General features: G+C 43.6%; 1 protein-coding gene across 4 annotated transcripts in view; it reads left to right on the forward strand.

Annotated features, from left to right (window-relative positions):
• The window catches only part of LOC140477383 (collagen alpha-1(XV) chain-like), a 262,607-nt gene that overhangs the window by 104,610 nt on the left and 133,070 nt on the right, over positions 1 to 24,927 (forward strand). For all 4 annotated transcript variants that reach the window (XM_072571192.1, XM_072571190.1, XM_072571191.1 and 1 more), the window contains 3 exons: positions 2,720 to 2,906; positions 12,060 to 12,163; positions 21,243 to 21,269. In XM_072571192.1, the coding sequence (XP_072427293.1) occupies positions 2,720 to 2,906; positions 12,060 to 12,163; positions 21,243 to 21,269 (318 nt within the window). The remainder of the gene's footprint in view (positions 1 to 2,719; positions 2,907 to 12,059; positions 12,164 to 21,242; positions 21,270 to 24,927) is intronic.

Genomic DNA, 24,927 nt, shown 5'->3' on the forward strand with positions numbered 1-24,927 from the left:
TCCCAAGAAAAGGCTTGTTTGGTTTTAACAAAGTCCTAAATCTCTTCGATGTGCAGCAATGACACCCAGGTGCTGCTCAATCTCTGAAACCTGGAGTTCAGGCTACTACAAATTTCCTGCACACATATTTACCAAGGATATGTCCCAGAGTTTCTACATGGAACACAATGTGCAATACAGGGGTGGGAGCTGCTCAGCCTTTACTGCATTTATTCAATCATAAAACTTATTATTTAAATGGATTGACCATGCTAAATTGCCCAGTCGTGTCCAGGGATGTGCAGGCTTGGTGGATGAGCCATGGAAATTGCAGGGTTACAGGGATAGGGTAGGGAGTGGGTCTGGGTGGGATGCCTTTCAGAGGGTTTCTCAGACTCAATGGGCTGAATGGCCTCTTTCCACACTTTAGGCAATCTATGATTCTATAAACATTCCCCAGTTACTTTTCTTCTGCTGTGAATTAAAAGGGTAGAACTTTGTTAAAATGCATCAGTCAGCCTTTATCAAAAAACAACTTTTAAAAAAATTTTCTAACTCATCACCTTCAAAGTAAGGGAAATCAAGCTGCAATATTCATCAGCCAGTCAGCTCATAGTTTCCCCAGGATGTCTGTTTGATTTATGGCATCCATGTTCCTGACCTGCCTCACAGACATCCCGCTGGGATCCACAGTGATCCGGACCTGCCTCACAGACATCCCGCTGGGATCCACAGTGATCCGGACCTGCCTCACAGACATCCCGCTGGGATCCACAGTGATCCGGACCTGCCTCACAGACATCCCGCTGGGATCTACAGTGATCCTGCGTCACACTCTTCCCAATTGACTTAAAATCTGTTTCCAGTAATTCCAATTTTTAATTCTTTGAAACATTCCACAGTCTGTCTCTCTGTATTATGTATAAGATGTTGCTTTATTGGCTAATTCTGTAACATTAGCCCCTTCATGAATGACATAAAGCAATACCAAAGACTTTTGATGACCAGTCAGTCAGGAATGACGTTCCCAATGTCTGGTGAATTTGTGATGGAGACCTCAGTACCTGGTCAGCTAAGAACTTAGTCAGATCTCAGGCTGCATATAAATGCTGTGTTGTCTATGAAATATACTCTAGACATTTATTATTGGGGAATAAATATTAAAATAAGGCTTAATACTCTGTGAAGCTTACTTTTAAATAAGTTTGATACGGAGAGCTGAATGGTTTTCCACAGGTACTTGATTGTAAGTGGTCTCTGATTTTCATGATTGAAACAGTTTTACAAAATAAAGTAAACGTTGCTTAATTTCAATTTAGAGGCCAGGCATGTTGGAGAATGATTCAACTTTGTTATACTCCCCTGTTCCCTGATGTTTTTGGTTTAAACTGTTTGTCTTGGACATCAAATCCCCACACCATCTCCTCTGTCTCCTTCAGCCAGACCTTCCACATTAACTGAATCCACGTTTTTTTTCTTTTCTGTTTTTTTCCCTGCGATAGTGCTTATTTTTTCCCCAGCACCCATGTTGTGTGTGTGGGCAGGTGTGAGACACATTCGTGCACCTTGTGTCTCTCACTTTTTATTCAATTTCCACCCACAGGAAGAAAGGAAACACCTGAGTGGCCAGTGACAAGCACTGCCCTTCTCATCAAAGGGCAATGCTGTGTGATCAATCAGTGAAGGGGAAGGCGGGGATTAAATCAAAATAGAGTTGGAGGGGGAAATAATGCACTCCACTCCCTGCGGTGCCCACCTCTCCCAGAACAACTCCAGGGTGTTGGTGGACGCCACGTGCTCCTTCTCCAGAAACACCCGGGCTCTAACGTAACCCCGGAAGAGGGGCAGGCAGTCGGCCCTAACAACCCCCTCCACAGCCCGCTGCCTGGACCTGTTTATGGCCAGTTTGACCAGGCCCAGGAGCAGACCCACAAGGAGATCCTCCAGACCTGCCCACCCCCCTCTGTACCGGGTGTCCGAAGATCAGGAGCGTGGGACTGAAGTGCAACCAAAAACAGGAGGTTTTTGAGGAAATCAAAAAGGGGTGCAAGCACCCACACCCAATATATACATGGTCCATGGATTCCACAGCACCACAGAACAAGCAGTTGGGCTGGGGGCCCGTGAACCACTGCAATCTGCAGTTGCAGGGGACCGCTGCGTGCAGCACCCTCCACCCCAGATCCCCGAGATAAAGGGGGAGGACTCCCGTGTAGAGAGACCTTCACTGGGGATCCCCACTGCCCAGTGGCAAATGGGAAATCCACGTTTTAATGTGTCTGCCACTCCCCTTCCCATTGGTGGAGAAGACAATCAGCAGATAGTGCAACACTCTCTAGACAATCCTGGCCACTTCTCTTAGGCTCACTGCTCCTTTCCCTTTTAAAATATCATCTCCAAAGCCTCTTTTCAATTGTAAATAGTAAGGACTGCAGATGTTGGAAATCAGAGTCAATAGAAAGTGAGGTTGGAAAGGCACAGCAGATCCGGCAGTCCTGATGAAGGGTCCTGACCTGAACTTTGGTGCTCCTCTGCTGCTGCCTGACCGGCTGTACCTCTCCAGCTCCACTTTTAATTGAGTCTTTTCAATTGTACCTTTGGTAGTCTCACCTAATGCATCCCATTGCTTCCTCCACCCCACCCCCAGAAGCATCATTTATCTACCTATTGCCGTTTGTCGGCCACCGAGAATAATATAGATTGTTGTCCATTGACTCTGATGTACTTTTGCTCTTTTGAGGTAATTGGACAGCATTTACACAGTGAGCCAGTCAAAGAGCCCCCCACCGAAACATTGATCACTGAGGAGATTGAGGGTTCCTCAGGACAGCGGGAAACTCAGTTCCAGGATGCGACTACATTGGGCACTTCTGGAGAGATGCCACCCTATGAAGAGAGAGCAGACATTGGACTAAAAGTAACAACCGGTATGTTATTTTTATTTATAGAGTCATGAAGTCATAGAGATGTACAGCACGGAAACAGACCCTTGGGTCCAACTCGTCCATGCCAATCAGATATCCCAACCTAATCTAGTCCCATTTGCCAGCACTTTTCCCATATCCTTTCAAACCCTTCCTATTCATATACCCATCCAAATGCTTTTTAAATCTTGTAATTGTACCAGCCTCCACCACTTCCTCTGGCAGCTCATTCCATAAATGCACCACCCTCTGCATGAAAATGTTGCCCCTTAGGTCTCTTTTATATCTTTCCTCTCTCACCCTAAACCTATGCTCTCTAGTTCTGGACTCCCCGACCCCAGGGAAAAGTCTTTGTCTGCTTACCATATCCATGCCCCTCCTGATTTTATAAACCTCTATAAGGTCACCCCTCAGCCTCCTGGGAAAACAGCCCCAGCCTATTCAGCCTCTCCGTATAGCTCAAATCCTCCAACTCTGGCAAGATCCTTGTAAATTTTTTCTGAACCCTTTCAAGTTTCACAACATCCTTCCAATAGGAAGGAGACCAAAATTGTACACAATATTCCAAAAGTGGCCTAACCAATGTCCTGTACAGCCACAACATGACCTCCCAACTCCTATACTCAATGCTCTGATCAATAAAGGAAAGCATACCAAATGCCTTCCTCACTATCCTATCTACCTGCGACTCCACTTTCCAGGAGCTATGAACCTGTACTCAAGGTCTCTTTGTTGAGCAAAGAGGACCTTACCATTTAAGTGTATGGCATTGATGCCAAAAGAGATGTTTCTATTTTTTTAATAATCTTTGCAATAGTCCCAACACTCCTCCTATCGCTTTTATGTCACACTTCCTATTCTGTAAACCAGCACCAATAGTGCTCCTGACTGCCCCACTGTTGGACTGTGAACAAAGCTCTGAAGACACCAAGTTTGAGAATTTCCACATGGTTGAGCTGTTATTTATTGGCATAATTCTGTCGAACATGGCTTAAGCAGTGTAAATGAATCTTCAATTTTAATGCAAACTACTTTCAGCACTCAAGTTTGTTTTCAAACAAGCAACATGGAACTCATTTTTCTTTGATAAGAGTGAGTTACATCAAATTTTTTTGAAGGGTTATTCACCACAAGCCTAGTGCTTCTCTCACCCTATCTTACCAAACTCATTTCATTGATTACCTACTCCTTCCCTATAGTATCTCCCACTTCCAATTTCAGCACATATCATTGATCCACTATGGGTCTTGGATAGGTCACTTGGACCTTAGCAAAATCGTTCTTTATAAGATTTTATAAGAAGAGGGTTTCCCGTTGTTCCAAATACTATTTGAAAATGTCACTGTACAGCAAGAGGTTGTCTAGATACAGTATACAGCCTATTCCTATCTGAATCATCAGCCATTGAAAGCTGGCTGGGAATCTTGGAATCCAACTGACATGACTCGACACTGGTATAACCCATCTACAGGTATGAAGGTAGAGATTTCCTTCCTGTGGACAGTCGAGGGAATGTGTCATTATCTCCTGAGTAAGTCTACCTTGGTAACAAAGACTGCTTTCCTTATCCTAGCTAGGCAATCATCGAGCTGATGTATTAGGTAGGAGTTTAGATTAGATTAGATTAGATTATTTACAGTGTGGAAACAGGCCCTTCGGCCCAACAAGTCCACACCGCCCCGCCGAAGCGCAACCCACCATACCCCTACATTTACCCCTTACCTAACACTACGGGCAATTTAGCATGGCCAATTCACCTGACCTGCACATCTTTGGACTGTGGGAGGAAACCGGAGCACCCGGAGGAAACCCACGCAGACACGGGGAGAACGTGCAAACTCCACACAGTTAGTCGCCTGAGGCGGGAATTGAACCCAGATCTCTGGCGCTGTGAGGCAACAGTGCTAACCACTGTGCCACCGTGCCGCCCAGAGTTGGCTCTGATCGCTACGTAAACCTTTCAATAGTCTCTGCAGAACCTCATGGGCACAAGTACAACTGGGAAGTTCCAGTTACTGCTGTCACAGTTTACTGTTTGCGGTTCCAACAAGTAGTTCATCTCCTCCTGAACCTGGGCCAGCATTTCTGGGCCTAACCGATTGGGATGTTGTGGCCCCACTTCATTAACAACTCAGAGCAAGAATCTTTTTTAACTTTGAACGTTTAGACTCATCTCATATTTCTACTCTGCATGTGTAAAATGTTACTTTTGTTTTCTGCATTCAGTAATCAAGAAGCTCAGTCTCTTTCTGAACTCAAGAAAACCTGGTTAAAATGACTCCTTTCTAGACATGAGTACATTTGGATTTGGAAGACAGGTATCCAGAAGGGAAGGGAGCCTTTTAAACTAACCTTGTTGTGGCCAATCAAGGGTTGACTGAATAAACCAGCGGGGGCTAATTTACCCCTCCGCAGATGGAAGCTTAACATTTTGAGGAACCCTATCTGGAACCAGATGGAATTGGGAAACCTCCTCCCAGCAACTGGTCATAGCACACTAGCTTAAAGAAATGCACTAGAAGCCAGCTCCACACTCATCACTACTTCCCCCAACAACCCCCCCTCAACCCTTCAGAGGGGTGGCACAGTGGTTAGCACTGCTGTCTCACAATACCAGGGACCCAGGTCCAAATCCATCCTCGGGTGATTGTCTGTCTGTGTGGAGTTTGCAAAATTTCTCTGTGTCTGTGTGGGCTTGCTCCAAGTGCTATGATTTCTTCCCACAGTTCAAAGATGTGCAGGGTAGATGGACTGGCCATACTAAATTGCCCTCAGCGTCCAGGGATATGCAGATGAGGTGGATTATCCATGGGAAATGAAGGGTTACATGGATAGAATGGGTCTGGGTGGGATGCTCTTCAGAGGATCAGTGTGGACTTGATGGGCCAGATGGCCCGTTTCCAAACTGTAGCGATTCTAATGATTTCTTATTTGCATGTCATCAAGGAATTCTAATAACTAAATTTTGCTTCTGTTGGGGGTAAGAAGGCTAACAGGAATACTTCAAAAAGTCGACAACGGAGTTTTCTTTTTATGTAACTCCTTTTTATATGTAATTTTCAATTAGTTAATATCAGATTACTCATGAATGGCAGGTTGTATTAACTTAGTTTTTATGATGCATCCATTCGTCAGTTGAACTGATCAGGTGGTAACTACTAATTACTCTGAAATATATGAAGGAAAATTTGAAAGCATTTTTTCTCAAATGGTTCCCATGTGTGCTGGACCACGGCAGATTTTGCCTTCAGCAATATGCAATCGAGCTGAGAAGAAATTGGTCTGATCGTTTCACTGCCTGCAACCAAAGGGGAAACACTACCTCTGGCGGTGTATTGAAGTACTGCACCCTTAAAAAAAATACATTTAACAGACTGATTTCAAAACCACCTGCAGGAGAGGTGAGGACCTGCACCAGTGGAAATCACCCTGTTCAGTTTTATTTTTTAAATTTACTTAGTGCTTTTGGAATTCAAATTTGGGACAGGTTTTATGGCTGCTGGGTTGCAGTTGCCCACATTTACGTTGATGTGGTCAAGTGCAAGCTGTGAAATTAGTTTAAATAACCAAACTTTGCTGTTGGTACCTGTTCCAGAATCTGTCTCTGTAACGTATATTTGTGAACAAAGTCCTATTGTGCATTTCTGTTCTCTCATTAAGGAAGAAGGACCTTTCATCACCAGCTAATTCTCACTGGCTATGCCTTTTGAATTTTTAAATCAGTTTCTAGTTTGTTGTATTGGCAACTTTTGAGAAGATTTGTAGCTCAGGTTGATGATATGGTTGACTAACACACTTAAACAGCGACTAATGAATGTAAAGGATTCATTAGATACCACCAGCAAAATAATGTCATTCACAAGATACCATGCAAGAACTGTTTAAAAAAAAACACTACATCGGACAAACTAGCAGGAAACTTGCCACAAGGATACATGAACACTAACTGGCCATCAAAAGGCACAACAAACTATCACTAGTTTCTATACATTCAGACAAAGAAGGATGCCACTTTGACTGGGACCACACACACATCCTAGGACAGGCGAAACAGAGACATGTACGAGAATTCTTAGAGGCATGGCATTCTAACCAGAACTCCATCAATAAACACATCGATTTAGATCCTATCTACGTTCCCTTGAAAAGAAAAGAACCAAAAGGACATCCTAAGAAACCAAGACCTTTAAATAGAGAGGCGGGTTATACTACCAGCGCTTCACCAGAGACTCTCACTGATGATGTTACCCAGTATGGTGATGAAATGTCTGAAAACAAACCTTCCAGCTCAGCGAGCTTACTTACATACTTTCTGTGGAACCTCAAAGGTGTGGACGAGATTTCAGTGAATTTACGGTAGACATCCTTCTTAAACAAAATTATTAAGTAAGCACATCAGCACACAGACTGAGGTTAAAACCTGAAAAAGGAGAAGAGGTGAATTAGTCCAGCAAGTGGATGAGGGTCTAGAGTATATTGTACCTGAGATTGGTATTCAAGCTACAACAATTATTCATTCACACTCGGGACCTGAACTCAGAGAGCAGGATCTTTACTGCCTACTAGGAATGGGAACAGAAGTGGGAAGGCATTCGGGCATAATGCCAGTTTTCCCAACACCATTCCTGCGCTTGGTGTGACCCATCAGGACAATGGACAAGACAGGTCCCAGCAGCCACTCAACTCAGTTATTTGGCAAATGAAAATGGCTAGTGAGCTTATTGAGAACCCATTGAGGGGCAGTTAGAGACTTTGTTTACACACATTGGTTACACGTTAGGTTGGGGCAGAGGTCAACCAGTTAGTGTAGGTGAGTTAGTGGCCGATATGCACTTGGACAGCATTACAGGGGCATCAGTGGACAGAAAGGGGTAAGGATTCCCGATGTTATTAGGAATCCATCTGGGCAAAAGGACAATAATGGCTAGTAATAGGTTCATGAATCTCAGCTACTCAGGCAATGAGGAGGAGTATCCTCTAAATGAAAGGTAGAACCTTGAGAATGAGAACGATGGAGAGAGAGAGAGATGAAAAAGGCAACAAAAGCCACGCTCTTAGGTGTGCTACCTGGAGACAGAACTACCTGAAGATGGCAGAGAAGCAACAATGCGGAAGACTATGACAATATTGACAATAGTCACCACGATTTGTGCCTTTCTTGTGGATGGCATTACAGCTATCATGCCTGACCAATAGCTGTCAAAATCTCCAATCGGGCTCCTTCCAAATGTTAGCATCCCACAAAGTATCCCACAGATTACTGATGCCCTTTAGGGAAAACCGACCAGTGTATCTAATTCCTGATGGCTGGACCGTCACAGACACAGAGAGTCATGGGTTTCACCTCCAGCAGTGGATTCTTCTGAGTGCAGGGTGTCACTAAGGAGCCAAGTGATGGCCAGTGAGCTCCATCAACAGGAAGGAATTCTACTTCCTTAGCATACAGCTGGTCTGAGACCCCAAGAGATTTATCCAGGAGTTAGTCACTTTCCTGGCAGTTGCCATGATGTTTTCAACCTCAGGTAATCCAAACTTTGAGTAGATTCTTGGAGCAGGGATATTTCTTGAAGAGACTACTACCCACCCTCACGTGACAACAGTTGAGAATGTGGTGCTGGAAAAGCACCGCAGGTCAGGCAGCATCTGAGGAGCAGGAAAGTCGACATTTCAGGCAAAATCCCTTCATCAGGACTGTTTCCTGTTTTGCCCGAAATGTCGACTTTCCTGCTCCTCGGATGCTGCCTGACCTGCTGTGCTTTTCCATCACCACATTCTCAACTCTAATCTCAGGCATCCATAGTCCTCACTTTTGCCTCACGTGACAACACCAGACAGAGGTGTTTAAAAATGTGTTGCTGGAAAAGTGCAGCAGGTCAGGCAGCATCAAAGGAGAAGGAGAATCGACGTTTCGGGCATAAGCCCTTCTTCAGGAATTCCTGAAGAAGGGCTTATGCCCGAAACATCGATTCTCCTTCTCCTTTGATGCTGCCTGACCTGCTGCACTTTTCCAGCAAAACATTTTTAAGCTCTGATCTCCAGCATCTGCAGTCCTCACTTTCTCCCAGACAGAGCTGTGTCAGCTGCTGCCATCTGATTACAAACAGCCACCATTGAGTAGGCCATTGGGCTTCTGAGTGCAGGCCTTGGTAGCAGGCCTGGTCAAGGGCCTCACTGTTTGGGTTTTGCTGATTGTGGTGCACTGCTGCATTCACTATGACAGGGCTCTCCAAAGAGGTGTGGTCCCTGAACACAGTGAGACTCTGTAGCAACACAGCTCCTCAGAAAGGGATCGACTGTAGAGTACACAGGGAGCAGGTGGGGACTGGGCCCAATTCATGGAATCAACATAGTGAACCTCCTCTGCACCCCCTCCAGTGCCATTGCATCCTTCCTTAAGTAAGGAGACCAAATCTGCACACAGTATTCCAGGTGTGGCCTCACCAGCACTTTGTACAGCTGTAACATTACCTCTCTGCTTTTAAACTCAACCCCTTTAGCAATGAAGCACAAAATCCCATTTGCCTTCCCAATTACCTGTTGAACCCACAGGCCAACCTTCTGCGATTCATGCACAAGGACACCCAGGTCCCTCTGCAAATCAGCATGCTGCAACTTTTTACCAATCAAATAATAATCTATTTTGCTGTTACTTCTACCAAAATGTATGACTTCACATTTACTAACATTGTATTCCATCTGCCAGACCTTTGCCCACTCACTCAATGTATCTATGTTCCTCTGCAAAGTTTCACAGTCCTCTGCACACTCTGCTCTGCCACTCATCTTAGTGTCATCAGCAAAGTTTTTTGCACCTCATGTGGTCCCAACACAGATCCCTGAGGCGCACAACTAGTCATTGATTGCCAGCCAGAGTAGCACTCATTTATCCTCACTGTTTGCTTCCTGTCAGTCAATCAAGCCTCTATCCACTCTAATACTTTACCCCTAAAACCATCCATCCTTATCTTATGCAGCAACCTCATGTGCGGCACTGTGTCAGAGGGCTTTTGGAAATTTAGGTGCACCACATCCACTGGGTCCCCGTTGTCCACCTAGCTTGAAATGTCTTTATAGAATTCCAAAAGACTTGTGAAGTATGACCTGCCCTTCCTGAACCCATGCTGCGTCTGTACAATGGGATAATTTCTTTCGAGATGCCCTACTATTTCTTCCCTGATAGTAGACTCAAGCATCTTCCCCACTACAGAGGTTAAGCTCATTGGTCTATAGTTTCCCATCTTTTGTCTACTTCCCTTTTTAAACAGTGGCGTCACATTTGCTATTTTCCAATCTGCTGGAACTGCCCCAGAGACCAGGGAATTTTTGGAAAATTACTGCCAGTCCACCTGCTATTTCTCCCACCATCTCGTTTAGTATCCTGGGATGCATTCCATCAGGGCCAGGACAGTTATCTATCCTTAGCTCCATTAGCTTACCCAACACTAATTCTTCCGTAATAAAAATTGTTTCCAGGTCCTCACCTACCTTTGTCACTTACTGACATGTTATTAGTATCCTTCACTGTGAAGGCCAATGCAAAGTACCTGTTCAATGCCTCAGCTATTTCATCATTTCTCATAACTAACTGCTCCTTCTCATCCTCTAAAGGACCACCATTTACTTTAGCCACTCTTCTTCATTTGATATACTTATAGAAACCTTTGCTATCTGTCTCTATATTCTGTGGTAGTGTTTTCTCATACTCGATCTTACTTTTCTTTATAGCCCTTTTTGAGGCTTTCTGTTGACGTTTAAAATTTTCCCAATCTTCTTGATTCCTGTTTTTTTTTGTCCACTTGGTATGCCTTCTCTTTCACTTTGATAGGCTGCCTTATTTCCTTCGACACCCATGGCAGATTACCCCTCCGCTTACAGTCCTTCCTTCTCACCAGAATATACTTTCACTGAGCACTTTGAAAAATTTCTTTGAAGGTCCTCTGCTGCTCATCTACCTTCGCACCATAAAGTCTCTGTTTGCTGCCTTAAGCTTGACCAGTGGATCCAGATTCTGACGGATAGTTTGCTGAAATGATCGTGGATTCTCACATTCCTCTGTCTGAGATTCTCTCCAGTTAGACATGCCTTCATCTCTGCATTTACATGAATTTCCTCTCCCTCTTCCGCCATATTGTCCAGTGGTGTTACAGACCAGGAGATAATGAATGAACTGCCACACCCCCCTCCCCTCCTTGCCGAGGTCAGACCACTCGTTGCATTCCTACACTGGCAGAAAAAAATCTCCAGGAACCCAGTGCAGAATTTCCGTCACTTGTGCCTGAGGAAAAGTCACTGAAAACCACCTCAGTTTCAGTTTGTGGAGTGTGGAGGTGGTTCAGTCTCTTGCCTTTCAGCTTCACACCTGATCATTGCTGAAAGCTGCATCCTAAACTCCTGGGCTGGAATTTGAAATGCAGTGTCACATCGGCTGGTTCCGGCTTTGCTGCACGACCAGCTGTGACCTTTCATGTGGTTTCAGACTGCACAGGAAACCAGCAACAAAACAGCCCACTCCCCCAGTAACACTGCCAGTCCCAGGAGCAAGCTATAACAAACTGAAATTGAGCCCCATGTAGAGTAGCAATCAGCAAAGACAATAGGATGTTGATAACCAGAATCAAATCAGTGGGGTACAAGTTGTAGAACTGATGCTGGGACAATACAATGCCCTGATCAGAGCACACTTTGTGTAATAATCTTTGTCTCTTTTTCCATCTCCTGTACCAACTCAATTTGTAATGAATTTGGGCTATCTAATTTCACATCCTGAGAGTTAGTTGGTCCATAGCACTGAAGCTGTCTTAGCTTTGTATAACATTGGCAACCAAACTCATGAGACCACAGGACTCTCATGCTGGTGGAATCAGAGGACCAGCATGAGTGTTGCCGTGAGTGCTCGTTACAGAGTCTGGCACCTCTGGAGCAGAGGAAGGGAAACCTTGAGACATACTGAAGAAAGTAATTATTCCTACAGCCTGTTCCAATTCTGTTTTGCATATTGCTGCCTTGTTACTGGCAAAAGCAGTTGTGGAACAAGGGAATGACTTTGCTGGTGACTTTAGAATAAAAGTTAATTTGCAAGCACACCACCGCATCAGAGGGAAGCATTGTTTTTACGTAACTTTAAATGGGTTTTTATTGAATTGCTCTTATCTCTAGGGTCTCCTGCCCTAAGAGGTGCCAAGGATGGTGAAAACCTGCCAGGACCTAAAGGAGAAATTGGATCTGGAAGTGAAGTCCTTTACAGTGAGAAAGGTGCAAAGGTAAATCTTTATTCTGAGGCTCAGTGGGACAATTTTGCTTCTAGCTTGTAACTCACAGGCAGCAGAGATCCTGAGTCACCTTGGGAACCGAGAATTTTAAAAATGAATTGGAACCATGGTGTCTTTTTCTGTACTCTAAATGCCGAGAAATGAGGCCTAAATTCAATGATGCATGCTTTTAAAAAGGACTATCAGCAGATGTGGGTCCTATTGCAAACATGTGTTTACTAGAAATGCGTCATGGCTGGTTGGTGCAAGAGGCTTTAAGAAGTAAAGCCAAGTCATAAAAAAGGTGCAATGAGTCACAGAGTCATAGAGATGTACAGCATGGAAACAGACCCTTCAGTCCAACCCGTCCATGCCGACCAGATACTCCCACCTGCCAGCACCCGGCCCATATCCCTCCAAACCTTCCTATTCATATACCCATCCAAATGCCTCTTAAATATTGCAATTGTACCAGCCTCCACCACTTTCTCTGGCAGCTCATTCCATACACGTGCCACCCTCTATGTGAAAAAGTTGCCCTTTAGGTCTCTTTTATATCTTTCCCCTCTCACCCTAAACCTATGCCCTCTAGCTCTGGATTCCCCCACCCCAGGGAAAAGACTTTGCCTATTTACCCCATCCATGCCCTTCATTAGATTAGATTAGATTAGATTAGATTAGATTTTGTAAATAATTTTGTAAACCTCCACAAGGTCACCCCTCAGCCTCTGACGCTCCAGGGAAAACAGCCCCAGCCTGTTCAGCCTCTCCCTATTGCTCAAATCCTCCAACACTGGCAAAATCCTTGTAAATCTTTTCTGAACCCTTTCAAGTTTCACAACATCTTTCCAATAGGAAGGAGACTAGAATTGCACGCAATATTCCAACAGTGGCCTAACCAATGTCCTGTACAGCTGCAACATGACCTCCCAACTCCTGTACTCAGTACTCTGACCAATAAAGGAAAGCATACTGAACGCCGCCTTCACTATCTTAGCTACCTGCGACTCCACTTTCAAGGAGCTATAAACCTGCATTCCAAGGTCTCTTTGTTCAGCAACACTCCCTAAGACCTTACCATTAAGTGTATAAGTCCTGCTAAGATTTGCTTTCCCAAAATGCAGCACCTTGCATTTATCTGAATTAAACTCCATCTGCCACTTCTCAGCCCATTGGCCCATCTGGTCCAGATCTTGTTGTAATCTGAGGTAACCCTTTTCTCTGTCCACTACACCTCCAATTTTGGTGTCATCTGCAAATTTACTAACTGTACCTCATATAGAACATAGAACAGTACAGCACAGAACAGGCCCTTCAGCCCACGATGTTGTGCTGACCACTGATCCTCATGTATGCACCCTCAAATTTCTGTGACCATATGCATGTCCAGGAGTCTCTTAAATGTCCCCAATGACCCTGCCTCCACAACTGCTGCTGGCAACGCATTCCATGCTCTCACAACTCTGTGTAAGAACCTACCTCTGACATCCCCTCTATACTTTTTTCAACCAGCTTAAAACTATGCCCCTCGTGTTAGTCATTTCTGCCCTGGGAAATAGTCTCTGGCTATCGACTCTATCTATGCCTCTCATTATCTTGTATACCTCAATTAGGTCCCCTCTCCTCCTCCTTTTCTCCAATGAACGAAGTCCGAGCTCAGTCAACCTCTCCTTATAAGGTAAGCCCTCCAGTCCAGGCAGCATCCTGGTAAACCTCTTTTGAACCCTCTCCAAAGCATCCACATCTTTCCTATAATAGGGCAACCAGAACTGGACGCAGTATTCCAAGTGCGGTCTAACCAAAGTTTTTTATAGAGCTGCAACAAGATCTCACGACTCTTAAACTCAATACCCCTGTTAATGAAAGCCAAAACACATATGCTTTCTTAACAACCCTGTCCACTTGGGTGGCCATTTTAAGGGATCTATGTACCTGCACACCAAGATCCCTCTGTTCCTCCACACTGCCAAGAATCCTATCCTTAATCCTGTACTCAGCTTTCAAATTTGACCTTCCAAAATGCATCTCCTCACATTTATCCAGGTTGAACTCCATCTGCCACCTCTCAGCCCATCTCTGCATCCTGTCAATGTCCCGCTGCAGCCTACAACAGCCCTCTATACTGTCAACGGCACCTCCAACCTTTATGTCATTTGCAAATTTGCTGACCCATCCTTCAATCCCCTCATCCAAGTCATTAATAAAAATTACAAACAACAGAGGCCCAAGGACAGAACCCTGTGGAACACTACTCACCACAGACTTCCAGGCAAAATATTTTCCTTCTACTACCACTCACTGTCTTCTGTTGGCCAGCCAATTCTGTATCCAGACAGCTATGTTCCCCTGAATCCCATTCCTCCTGACCTTCTGAATGAGCCTACCGTGGGGAACCTTATCAAATGCCTTGCTGAAGTCCATATACACCACATCCACAGTTCGACCCTCATCAACTTTTCTAGTCACATCCTTAAAGAACTCGATAAGGTTTGTGAGGCATGACCTGCCCCTCACAAAGCCGTGTTGACTGCATTTAATCAAACCATGCTCTTCCAGATGGTCATAAATCCTATCCCTCAGAATCCTTTCTAACACCTTGCAGATGACAGACGTGAGACTTACTGGTCTGTAATTGCCGGGGATTTCCATATTTCCTTTCTTGAATAGAGGGATTACATTTGCCTCTCTCCAGTCCTCAGGTACGTCTCCAGTGGAGAGTGAGGATGAAAAGATCTTCGCAAGTGGCAAAGCAATTGCATTTCTCGTTTCCCAAAGCAGCCGAGGACAAATCTGGTCCGGGCCTGGCAACTTGTCAATCTTAATGTTTGACAAAATTTTCAGCACATCAGCTTCCTCTATCTCTATCCATTTCAGCATGCACACCTGCTCTTCAAAGGTTTCATTCACTACAAAGTTTGTTTCTTTCGTAAAGACAGAAGCAAAAAACTCATTTAGGGCTTCCCCTATCTCCTTGGACTCCACACACAAATTCCCTATGCTATCCCTGATCAGCCCTACTCTTTCTTTGACCATTCTCTTATTCCTCACATAAGTGTAAAATGCCTTTGTGTTCTCCCTAATCCGTTCTGCCAAGCCTTTCTCGTGCCCCCTCCTGGCTCTCCTCAGACCATTTTTAAGCTCCTTCCTCGCCTGCCTGTAATCCTGTAGAGCTGAGCTTGACCCTAGCTCCCTCCACCTTATGTAAGCTACCTTTTTCCTTTTGATGAGAAGCTCCATTACTCTCGTCATCCAAGGTTCCTTTATCTTACCACTTCTTGCCTGTCTCAGAGGGACATATTTATTCATCACTTGCAACAACTGTTCCTTAAACAGTCTCCACATGTCTATAGTGCCTTTACCATGGAACAATTGCTCCCAATCTATGCTTCCTAACTCATGTCTAATCACATCATAGTTTCCTCTTCCCCAATTAAATATCCTCCTATTTTGCCTAATCCTCTCCTTCCCCATAGCTATGTAGAATGTGAGGCAGTTGTGGTCACTATCACCAAAATGCTCTCCCACCACAAGATCTGATAGCTGCCCCGGCTTGTTTCCGAGCACCAAGTCTAGAATGGCCTCTCCCCTCGTCAGCCTGTCAACGTACTGAGTTAGGAAACCCTCCTGAACACACCTTACAAAAACAGCTCCATTCAAATCTTCTGCTCAAAGGAGGTTCCAGTCAATATTGGGAAAGTTAAAGTCACCCAATTACAACAACCCTACTACGTCCACACTTTTCCAAAATCTGCCGACCTATGCTTTCTTCCATCTCCCTGCTGCTATTGGGGGGCCTGTAGTAAACCCCTAAAGAGGTGACTGCTCCCTTGCTGTTCCTAATTTCCACCCATACTGACTCGGTAGGCAGATCTTCCTCAACCATGGAAGCTTCTGTAGCTGTGATACCCTCTCTGATTAGTAGTGCTACACCCCCTCCTCTTTTTCCCCCCTCCCTATTCTTTTTAAATGCTCTAAACCCTGGAATATCCAGCAACCATTCCTGCCCCTGAGAAATCCATGTCTCTGTTACGGCCACAACATCATAGCACCAGGTACTGATCCATGCTCTAAGTTCATCACTTTTATTCCTGATACTCCTTGCGTTAAAGCAAACACACTTTAACTGATCCCTTGGTTCCTTCCCAGGAAAATCCTTCCCACGAGCTGGTCTACCTCTTGCCATTGCCTCATCTGCATCAACTCTCACCTCCGGTATACAGCTCAGGTTCCCACCCCCCTGCCATACTAGTTTAAACCCTCTCGAACTACTCGAGCAAACCTTCCACCCAGGACATTGGTCCCCTTCAAGTTCAGGTGCAACCCATCCTTCTTGTACAGGTCCCACCTTCCCCAGAAGGCATCCCAATTATCTACATATCTGAAGCTCTTCCTCCTACACCAGCTGTGCAGCCACGTATTAAGCTGCGCCCACTCCCTGTTCCTCGCCTCGCTATCTCGTGGCGCCGGTAGTAAACTAGAGAACACTACTCTGTTTGTCCTGCTTTGCAGCTTCCATCCTAACTCCCTGACATCACTTTTTATATCTTCGATCCTTTTCCTGGCTATATCATTAGTGCCAATATGTAATATGATTTTTGGCTGTTCGCCCTCCCCTTTTAGAACCTTATACACCCGATCGGAGACATCCCAGACCCTGGCACCAGGGAGGCAAGATACCTTCCAGGAATCCTGATCCTGACCACAAAATCTCCTGTCGATTCCCCTAACTATCGAGTCCTCTACCACGAGTACTTTTCTATTCTGCCCCCTTCCCTTCTTTGCCACAATGTCAGGCTCAGTGCCAGAGAACTGACTGCTATGGCTTTCCTCTGGTAGGTCATCCCCTCCCCCCCCCAGCAATATCCAAAACAGTATACGTATTGCTGAGGGGCATGTCCACAGGGGATCTCTGCACTGTCTGATTGTCCCCTTTCCTTTCCCTAACTAACCCATCTATCCTTGTCCTGAGCCTTAGGAGTGACCAACTCCCGGTAACTCCTCTCAATTACCCCCTCAACCTCCCGAATGATCCGTAGTTCATCCAGCTCCAGCTCCAATTCCCTAACACAGTTTTCAAGGAGCTGGAGTTGGGTGCACTTCCCACAGATGTCGCCAGCGGAGACGTGCGCCATGTCTCCCACCTGCCACATTCTGCAGGAGGAGCAAGCAACTGCCCTAGCATCCATACCCGGCTTATCTGAACACCCATTCAGTACTAAAGTAGAAAGCTTAGTTCAAGTTGCTATAAAATCAATAACAAACTTATATTCAATAGAGGAAGTTTAGAATGAACCTTACCTTATTGACTAGGTTAGAGGAGGAGGGCAGATGGGAGACACTGCAGTTGTAGAGTCTCGGGTTTAGCCGCCTTGCTGATATATATGGTCACTGCTTTCCTTCCCGGCTGCCCCTCTGGTCCTCGTCACTTCCCCCGCTGCTCCCGCTCCTTCTGTGAAAGGGAAAACACTGCAGTCATTACCGGTAAGTAATTTTTAAAAAAAACTGCCTTACCTTAGCTGCACTCTTCTGGGTTCATCTTACCTCCGCTGCTGCTCGCACTCAAAAAAAAATGCTCACATCCAAATCATTTATGTAAATGACAAAAAGTAGAGGACCCAGCACCGATCCTCATGGCACTCCACTGGTCACAGGCCTCCATTCTGAAAAACAACCCTCCAACACCAAAGGTCTTCTACCTTTGAGCCAGTTCTATATCCAAATGGCTAGTTCTCGCTGTAATCTGTGAGATCTAACTTTGCTAATCAGTCTCCCATGGGGAACCTTGTTGAATGCCGTACTGAAGTCCGTATAGATCACATCTACCAATCTGCCCTCATCAATCCTGTTTGTTACTTCCTCAAAAAACTCAATCAAGTTTGTGAGATTTCCCATGCACAAAGCCATGTTAACTATCCCTAATCAGCCCTTGCCTTTCCAAATGCATGTACACCCTGTCCCTCAGGATTCCCTCCAACAACTTGCCCACCACCGACATCAGACTCACTGGTCTGTAGTTCCCTGGCTTGTCCTTACCGCCCTTCTTAAACAGTGGCACCATTTTAGCCAACCTCCAGTCTTCCGGCACCTCACCTGTGACTATCGATGATACAAAGATCTCAGCAAGAGGCCCAGCAATCACCTCTCTACCTTCCCACAGAGTTCTCAGGTACACCTGATCAGGTCCTGGGGATTTATCCGCCTTTACCCGTTTCAAGACATCCAACACTTCCTCCTCTGTAAAATGGACATTTTGCTCCAAACCTGGTTACAAATTAAGGAGACACTTCTTGTCATGGCTGGCAATTAGAAAGTTTTCATTCCTCCTGGTGCAAGGCAGAAATTTTCAGGGTTAGGTCATAGCATCAAGCTTAACAGGGAAAGACCAATTGTCAATTCAACCTGTCCCATACCGTTGTGCTAATTAATGCAGGAGAATATATCTGCTACCCACAATTACAACATGTGCTGGGAGAAGAGGAGAAAACAGATTTAACACCCAAGCCAATTAAGGGACAATAATCTGACAAATCCTCTTTAAGTGATTGAAACTAATCCACGATTGGCCTCAGTTATGTTCCATGATATTGATTCCTCACTTGCTACCGAAGTGGTTTGATTGAAGTTTTATTGTTCACTGGCAAAATATGTTAAAGCCAGATCCAGCCCATTATATTTTCAGTATTCTGGATCTGCTATGTCAGTGAAGTTTGTGGTGTATTGTATCAGGCAAGCCCAGTTCACACAGCAACCTTTATTTACCTCCCAGCAGCTTTTAAAACTTGTATGCTCCATTCCCAGCCCTAAAGAAGGGTTACTGCTGAAACACTGGCTTCTCCACCTCCTGATGCTGCCTGGCTCACTGTTCTTCCAGCCTCCTGCTTGTCTACCTTGGAATCCAACAGCGGCAGTTGTTTTTTGTCTTCACGAGCTGTTGGTTAGCGTATAGATTTATAAATTACAGCAAGCAAGGATGCTCATTTGTCTCAGCCCATTACCTTTCCCCAGATTTTCTTATAATGACATGGATCCATAAAGCACAGAAACAGACCCTTCAGTCCAACTCATTTGTGACTATTATTATTTTCAACTTTAATTCCTTGTATTTAATTCCTTTCTGACACTTCATGTTCTTTCATTTTTCAAAATGTCTTTGAATGTCTTTCAAAATGTTTCCCTTCCCAACTTTACTGCTGTTCCCCACATTCACCAGATTAGCCATGCAGGATCCACATTCTTTCTCTCATCACAACCATATTGTAACGATAATGCCTTCACTTCCCCTGACCATATTTAACTCGGTCACCATTCCTTACTCTACACGCAAATGTGAATTTTCCATTTCCCTCTTCAGCACCATTCAGGAACCGCATTTGTTTCTTTTTGAGAGGTTGGGCAAGGTTTGCGTAAGTGTTTCGTCATCTGTCATTGTGTAACCAGGATATTTTCTGTTTATGCAGAAATTCATTTCAACCCATGTATCAATGATATTAATTTTTTTTCTGAACATTGAATAAAACATGATTCATTCTCACGCAATGAGGACTAACTTTAATAAAAACAAGCTGTGCATTTGCTAGTTCTCAGACTGATGCTGTTTTCTGCAATAATTTGTTTATGTAGGTGAAACAGCATGAACAAATATGTTCTGATTAATAATGTGTTCATCTTTTTGCTAATGGATTAAGAAACAGTGTGTTAATGGATGTAATTTTGGCAGAAGAAACAGAACAAATACTTGAGAATGTTAAATCCTGAGAAAAAGCAGTCACATGCTGTTGTTAATCAGCACTCATTGCCAGGATGCGTGTTTTCCACCCATTGCTGATTATCTTGAAGGCATTAATAGTCATGCATGAATCATACGTGATGCATCAGCTTAATCATCTTCAAAGAGAATCTAAACGTTTCTTTAATATTTTTCAGTGTGTGGTGTCATTTGCCAGATTGATATATTATTGTTCACCCCTTGTCAGCCATTATGAAAACACTGAAATAAAACTGAAGGTGTGGAGAACAGGACAAATCTAAAGAGGAATGGGAGGAAACACATTATGTTGATAAGCTATTGTGATATGGACACATTCCATTTCTTGTTCAAGAGGGACTCAGTTGGTGGGATGTTTGCAGATTGCGTAGAAGTTGATTGGAATGTTATTAGTTCAAGTACAGCAAGGGTCTAGAGATAATGCAACAGATTTCAGATAATGGAGATCCAAACTCCATCAGCATTGGGAGATGCAACTGAAATATACTGTGGAACACTAATTAACCCTCAATCATTAAATAAGGAGTTGAAGACATAACTGGAAAGGATTTAATGGCAAAAAAAAGTCACTTGGAGATTGAACTATGCAATTTTAAATGGTGTTTTATAGATAAAAAGAAAGTTATGATTTCCTAAGGGCACCTGAGGTGGGCTGCAGCCATTTAACATAGACATCAGGAGCACAAAATGCAATGTTTTGCCTATTTAAATGTTCAAATAATCAAAGCATTGCAGGGGTATTTCCTTGTATGAAGGTCTGTATATAAAAGGGCTTTTCTGTGGAAGGGTCTTTCTGAATGAGGGTTTCTGTGAACAAATGCCTTTGTGGAAGGGTCTTTTTGTGGGAGGCACTCACTGTATGAATCTCCTTCTTACTGTATGAAGGTTTCTTTATCTAAGGACCATGGTATTTGTATCCCTGTACAAGCATCTCCCTACACAAGAGCCTTGTTATATGATGGCTTCTGTATATGAAAGTCTCACTGTGCAGCGATCTTTCTCTGTAATAGTGTACAGGGATCACAGTATAGGGGTCTTGCTGTACAAGGATCTTTGTCTGAGAATGTCTCAGTGTGAGGGTATCATTCTAGAAAGGTCACGCTACACACAACATTCTCTCTGAGTGTTTCCCGTGTATGAAGAGCTCATTGTGTGATGTCTTGCTCTGCAAGGGTCTCTCTGTACATACTTTTAGGACTTATTTTTGTTGTTTGACTCCTGCCGCTGACAATCATTACAGGTTGTGCAAGTCATGTTGTTACGTACACATTAACTGCATTGATATGGGATTTTACAGCTGACAAGAGTTGTTTTCGTCTTGTTTAGGGTGAAAAAGGTGATCCAGGAAGTAAGGTATGTGGATATACATATTTATTAAAGTAGTTAAACATAAAACTGTTAAATTAAATGTATGGTACATGCTACCAGCAAGTGAGATTCCGCGTTGGAGTGTAATTTGCAAAATCTGCCCAATAATTTCTGTGGAGCACCTGTTACATTGAGCATTGTGAAATGTGCAGTGAGGATTTGAAAAATAAATATGTTAAAGAGATTAACATGTTAATTGAAACAGAAAATACTGCCAATAAGAAGCAAATCTGGCACCATCTGTTGGGAGACAAACAGACCTACTGGGCTGGATTTTACTGTCCCAGACTGCTTGGGTGTGACCATCCCAAATGTTGCAAGATATCTACCTTTGTATGAAATAATCTGCTCCCACCAGTAAACACGTCAACCTACATTTTTAATTTCGCAATTTCTTGTTATCTTGTCTAGTCTAGTGCACCTTTCCTGTTGACTGCTTGTATCTGAGTCACCAGTAGGGGTGCCAAACCTCCAATTTTGCCCTGAAGATGAATGTTTATTCTTCGAGTACTCTGAGAGAAAATCACCCTGTTAAAAATCAAGTACAAGCTTTATTTTGATTTCCAATTTTGTTTGAAAGAACAAACAGTTCAAACCCTGTCTGTCCTCTCAGGTGAATGTCAAAAATCTCATGACTTTAATTTAAGTAAGAGTAAGGAAGCTCTCCCAGTTTCCTGACCCTAGTGAGAATCACCAAAAACGATTAGCTGTCATCTCCTGTTTGTGGGAGCTTGTTGCTAATTACTTGCAGACTTCCCCTACTTTGAAACAGGAGCTACACTTTAAAACTGTTTCCTGGATTGCAGTGTTTAGGGACAACCTGAAAGGCATTGAACAGTCTTATATCCATGTGTTGCCTCTAATCTAGAGGGCAGTGGATGAATAATGGTGCAAATGAAAACAGAAATTGCTGGGGAAACTCTGGCAGCATTGCGAAGAGATTTTCTGTGGTGTATTTTCTGTCCCAATTATAGTTCTCACTTTTACATGTTTATTTTTCAAAACCTCACTGTGAATTTCACAATGCATTACATAACAGGTGCTCCTTGGAAATTACTAGACAAACTTGTGCTGCAGTGCAGAATCTCAACTTTCTAGTTTCTGTGCATTTCAGATCTTCAGCATCATTAGTTCTTTGTTTTATTATGGATGAGTAATGGTGATGCTTTGGATCCACCCCAGTTTAGTTCCAGTATATGGATTTAATCCTTCCAACATTGATCCCTAACTGTCCCAAACGCATGATTCCAAAGCAGCAATGCTTTGGGCTTTCAACTGCCTCAGCTTGGATGAAATGGGAATTACTGCAGAATTAATGTACTAAAGTTTAACGTTCTCATTCTGATCAGAATTCTTTACCTTGATGATGTTGATGTTCTAAAAATAGGGAGGATCGTGTATCAATATCTGTATTGAATACTCTGCTACAATGTCAGCATTGTTCTGCTCGAGGGTCTCAATTTCACAGTAAGACCTTTCAGTAACTGGAGCTCCTCCTGGTCTATAAATTATTATCTTTCATATTGCGGTTGGAGAGGCACAGTAAAACTTAATACCATCACAAAGTGACAGATATCCCTGCATTTTTCTCGCTGTATGTTACCCTTTCCGGGTGAACAAAGAATTTGACACTGGCATCTTCTCAAAACTCAAGGCTTCAAATCTGTTGTAAGTCAGTCCATAGAATTAGACTGGAGTACTTAAACTATTTTTAAATTCAGAAAAGATTTACAAGGATGTTGCCAGGGTTGGAGGATTTGAGCTCTAGGGAGAGGCTAAATAGGCTGGGTCTGTTTTCCCTGGAGCGTCGGAGGCTGAGGGGTGACCTTATAGAGATTTATAAAATCCTGAAGGGCATGGATAGGATAAACAGACAACGTCTTTTCCCTTGGATGCTGAGGGGTGACCTTTATAAGGGTTTATAAAGTCATGAGGGGCATGGTTAGGGTAATAAGACAAGGTTTTTTTTTTCTTGGGGTGTGAGAATCCAAAACTAGAGGTTATAGATTTAAGGTGAGAGGGAAACAATTTAAAAGGGACCTAAGGGGCAACTTTTTCATGCAGATGGTGGTGTGTCTATGGAATGAGCAGCCAGAGAAAGTGGTGGAGGCTGGTACAATTACAACATTTAAAAGGCTTCTGGATAGGTCTATGAAGAGGTATACAGGCCAAATGGGACTAGATTTATTTCTGATATCTGGTTGGCATGGACCAGAGTATTTAGAGTATTGTGAGGATATGATGGCGCTACACAAATGCAAATCCTTTCTTTCTTATTCTTTTATCTCTCCATCTCTACATTTTCATTGATGTAGTATAACCCACTCTTTAGATAGTCAGTATCCTCACTTATCCTTGCATTCACAGAAGGTGGGATCACCAAGCAATTCAAGGAAACACTTTTCATTATATTTGATCAGTATATTTTCATGGATATCACACAGTGCTTTTCAAAGTGAGGCAGTTTGATCAGTTGCATTGGTACTCCGGGGACAATCGAAGGCGTGTGTACAGAAGAGCCTAAGGATCAATTTGACTTGCAAACACAACAGTGGAGTCTCGCAATTCATTGAAATGCTGTGAGGGTACTGCTCTGTTCTGTGCTGTGTATCTCTATGTCTCTATAACTCAGTCTCTCCAACACAGTCATTATCTGTACCACCAACATCATGATTTTCTTTAGTGCCTTTACCTCAGTAGTGGTGCTTTCATCCCTCATTCAAGTACTGGGTTCAAATCCCATCCTGAGACTTGAACACAAATCCAGGCTGGCACTCAAGTATTGACAGAGCATTGCTATTAGAGGTTCCATTTTTTTGGAAGCACTGTTAGCTGAGACTCTGACTGACCTCTGAATTGGAAGTAAAACATTCCATGGCAGAGTGCAGAGAAGAGCAGGGGATTTTCTCCAATGTCTTGGCCAATCCCTCATCCAGCACCTCTAAAAGTGGTAATCCAGTCATTTATATTTTCTTTTTGTTTATTTCAAAAACATATTTTATTCATAAAAAATAAATTATATATGTGCACCGTCACAAGCACAGTTCAGTTCTGTACATATCATATCAAGGAAACTAAAAGAACATTGGCGTTTGACTCTATCCAAACAAACCAAAGGTATCACTTACTTGTACCAGGGTATATGTACCTGCATTTGAGGAACAAGGAGGGTCCAATAACTGAATGGACCCCGACTTAACTTCAGCAGAAAGACCTCATCTCTTCGCTCTTTGTGGGAGCATACTGTGCATAAACTGGCACTTGTTCTTACCTATTTCCTAATTTGTGACAGCGACTGTTCTGTGAGGTCCTTTAGAGTATTGTGAGGATATGATGGCGCTACACAAATGCAAATCCTTTCTTTCTTATTCTTTTATCTCTCCATCTCTACATTTTCATTGATGTAGTATAACCCACTCTTTAGATAGTCAGTATCCTCACTTATCCTTGCATTCACAGAAGGTGGGATCACCAAGCAATTCAAGGAAACACTTTTCATTATATTTGATCAGTATATTTTCATGGATATCACACAGTGCTTTTCAAAGTGAGGCAGTTTGATCAGTTGCATTGGTACTCCGGGGACAATCGAAGGCGTGTGTACAGAAGAGCCTAAGGATCAATTTGACTTGCAAACACAACA

The sequence above is a fragment of the Chiloscyllium punctatum genome, chromosome 5, assembly GCF_047496795.1.
Source record: "Chiloscyllium punctatum isolate Juve2018m chromosome 5, sChiPun1.3, whole genome shotgun sequence".
Classification (NCBI taxonomy): Eukaryota; Metazoa; Chordata; class Chondrichthyes; order Orectolobiformes; family Hemiscylliidae; genus Chiloscyllium; species Chiloscyllium punctatum.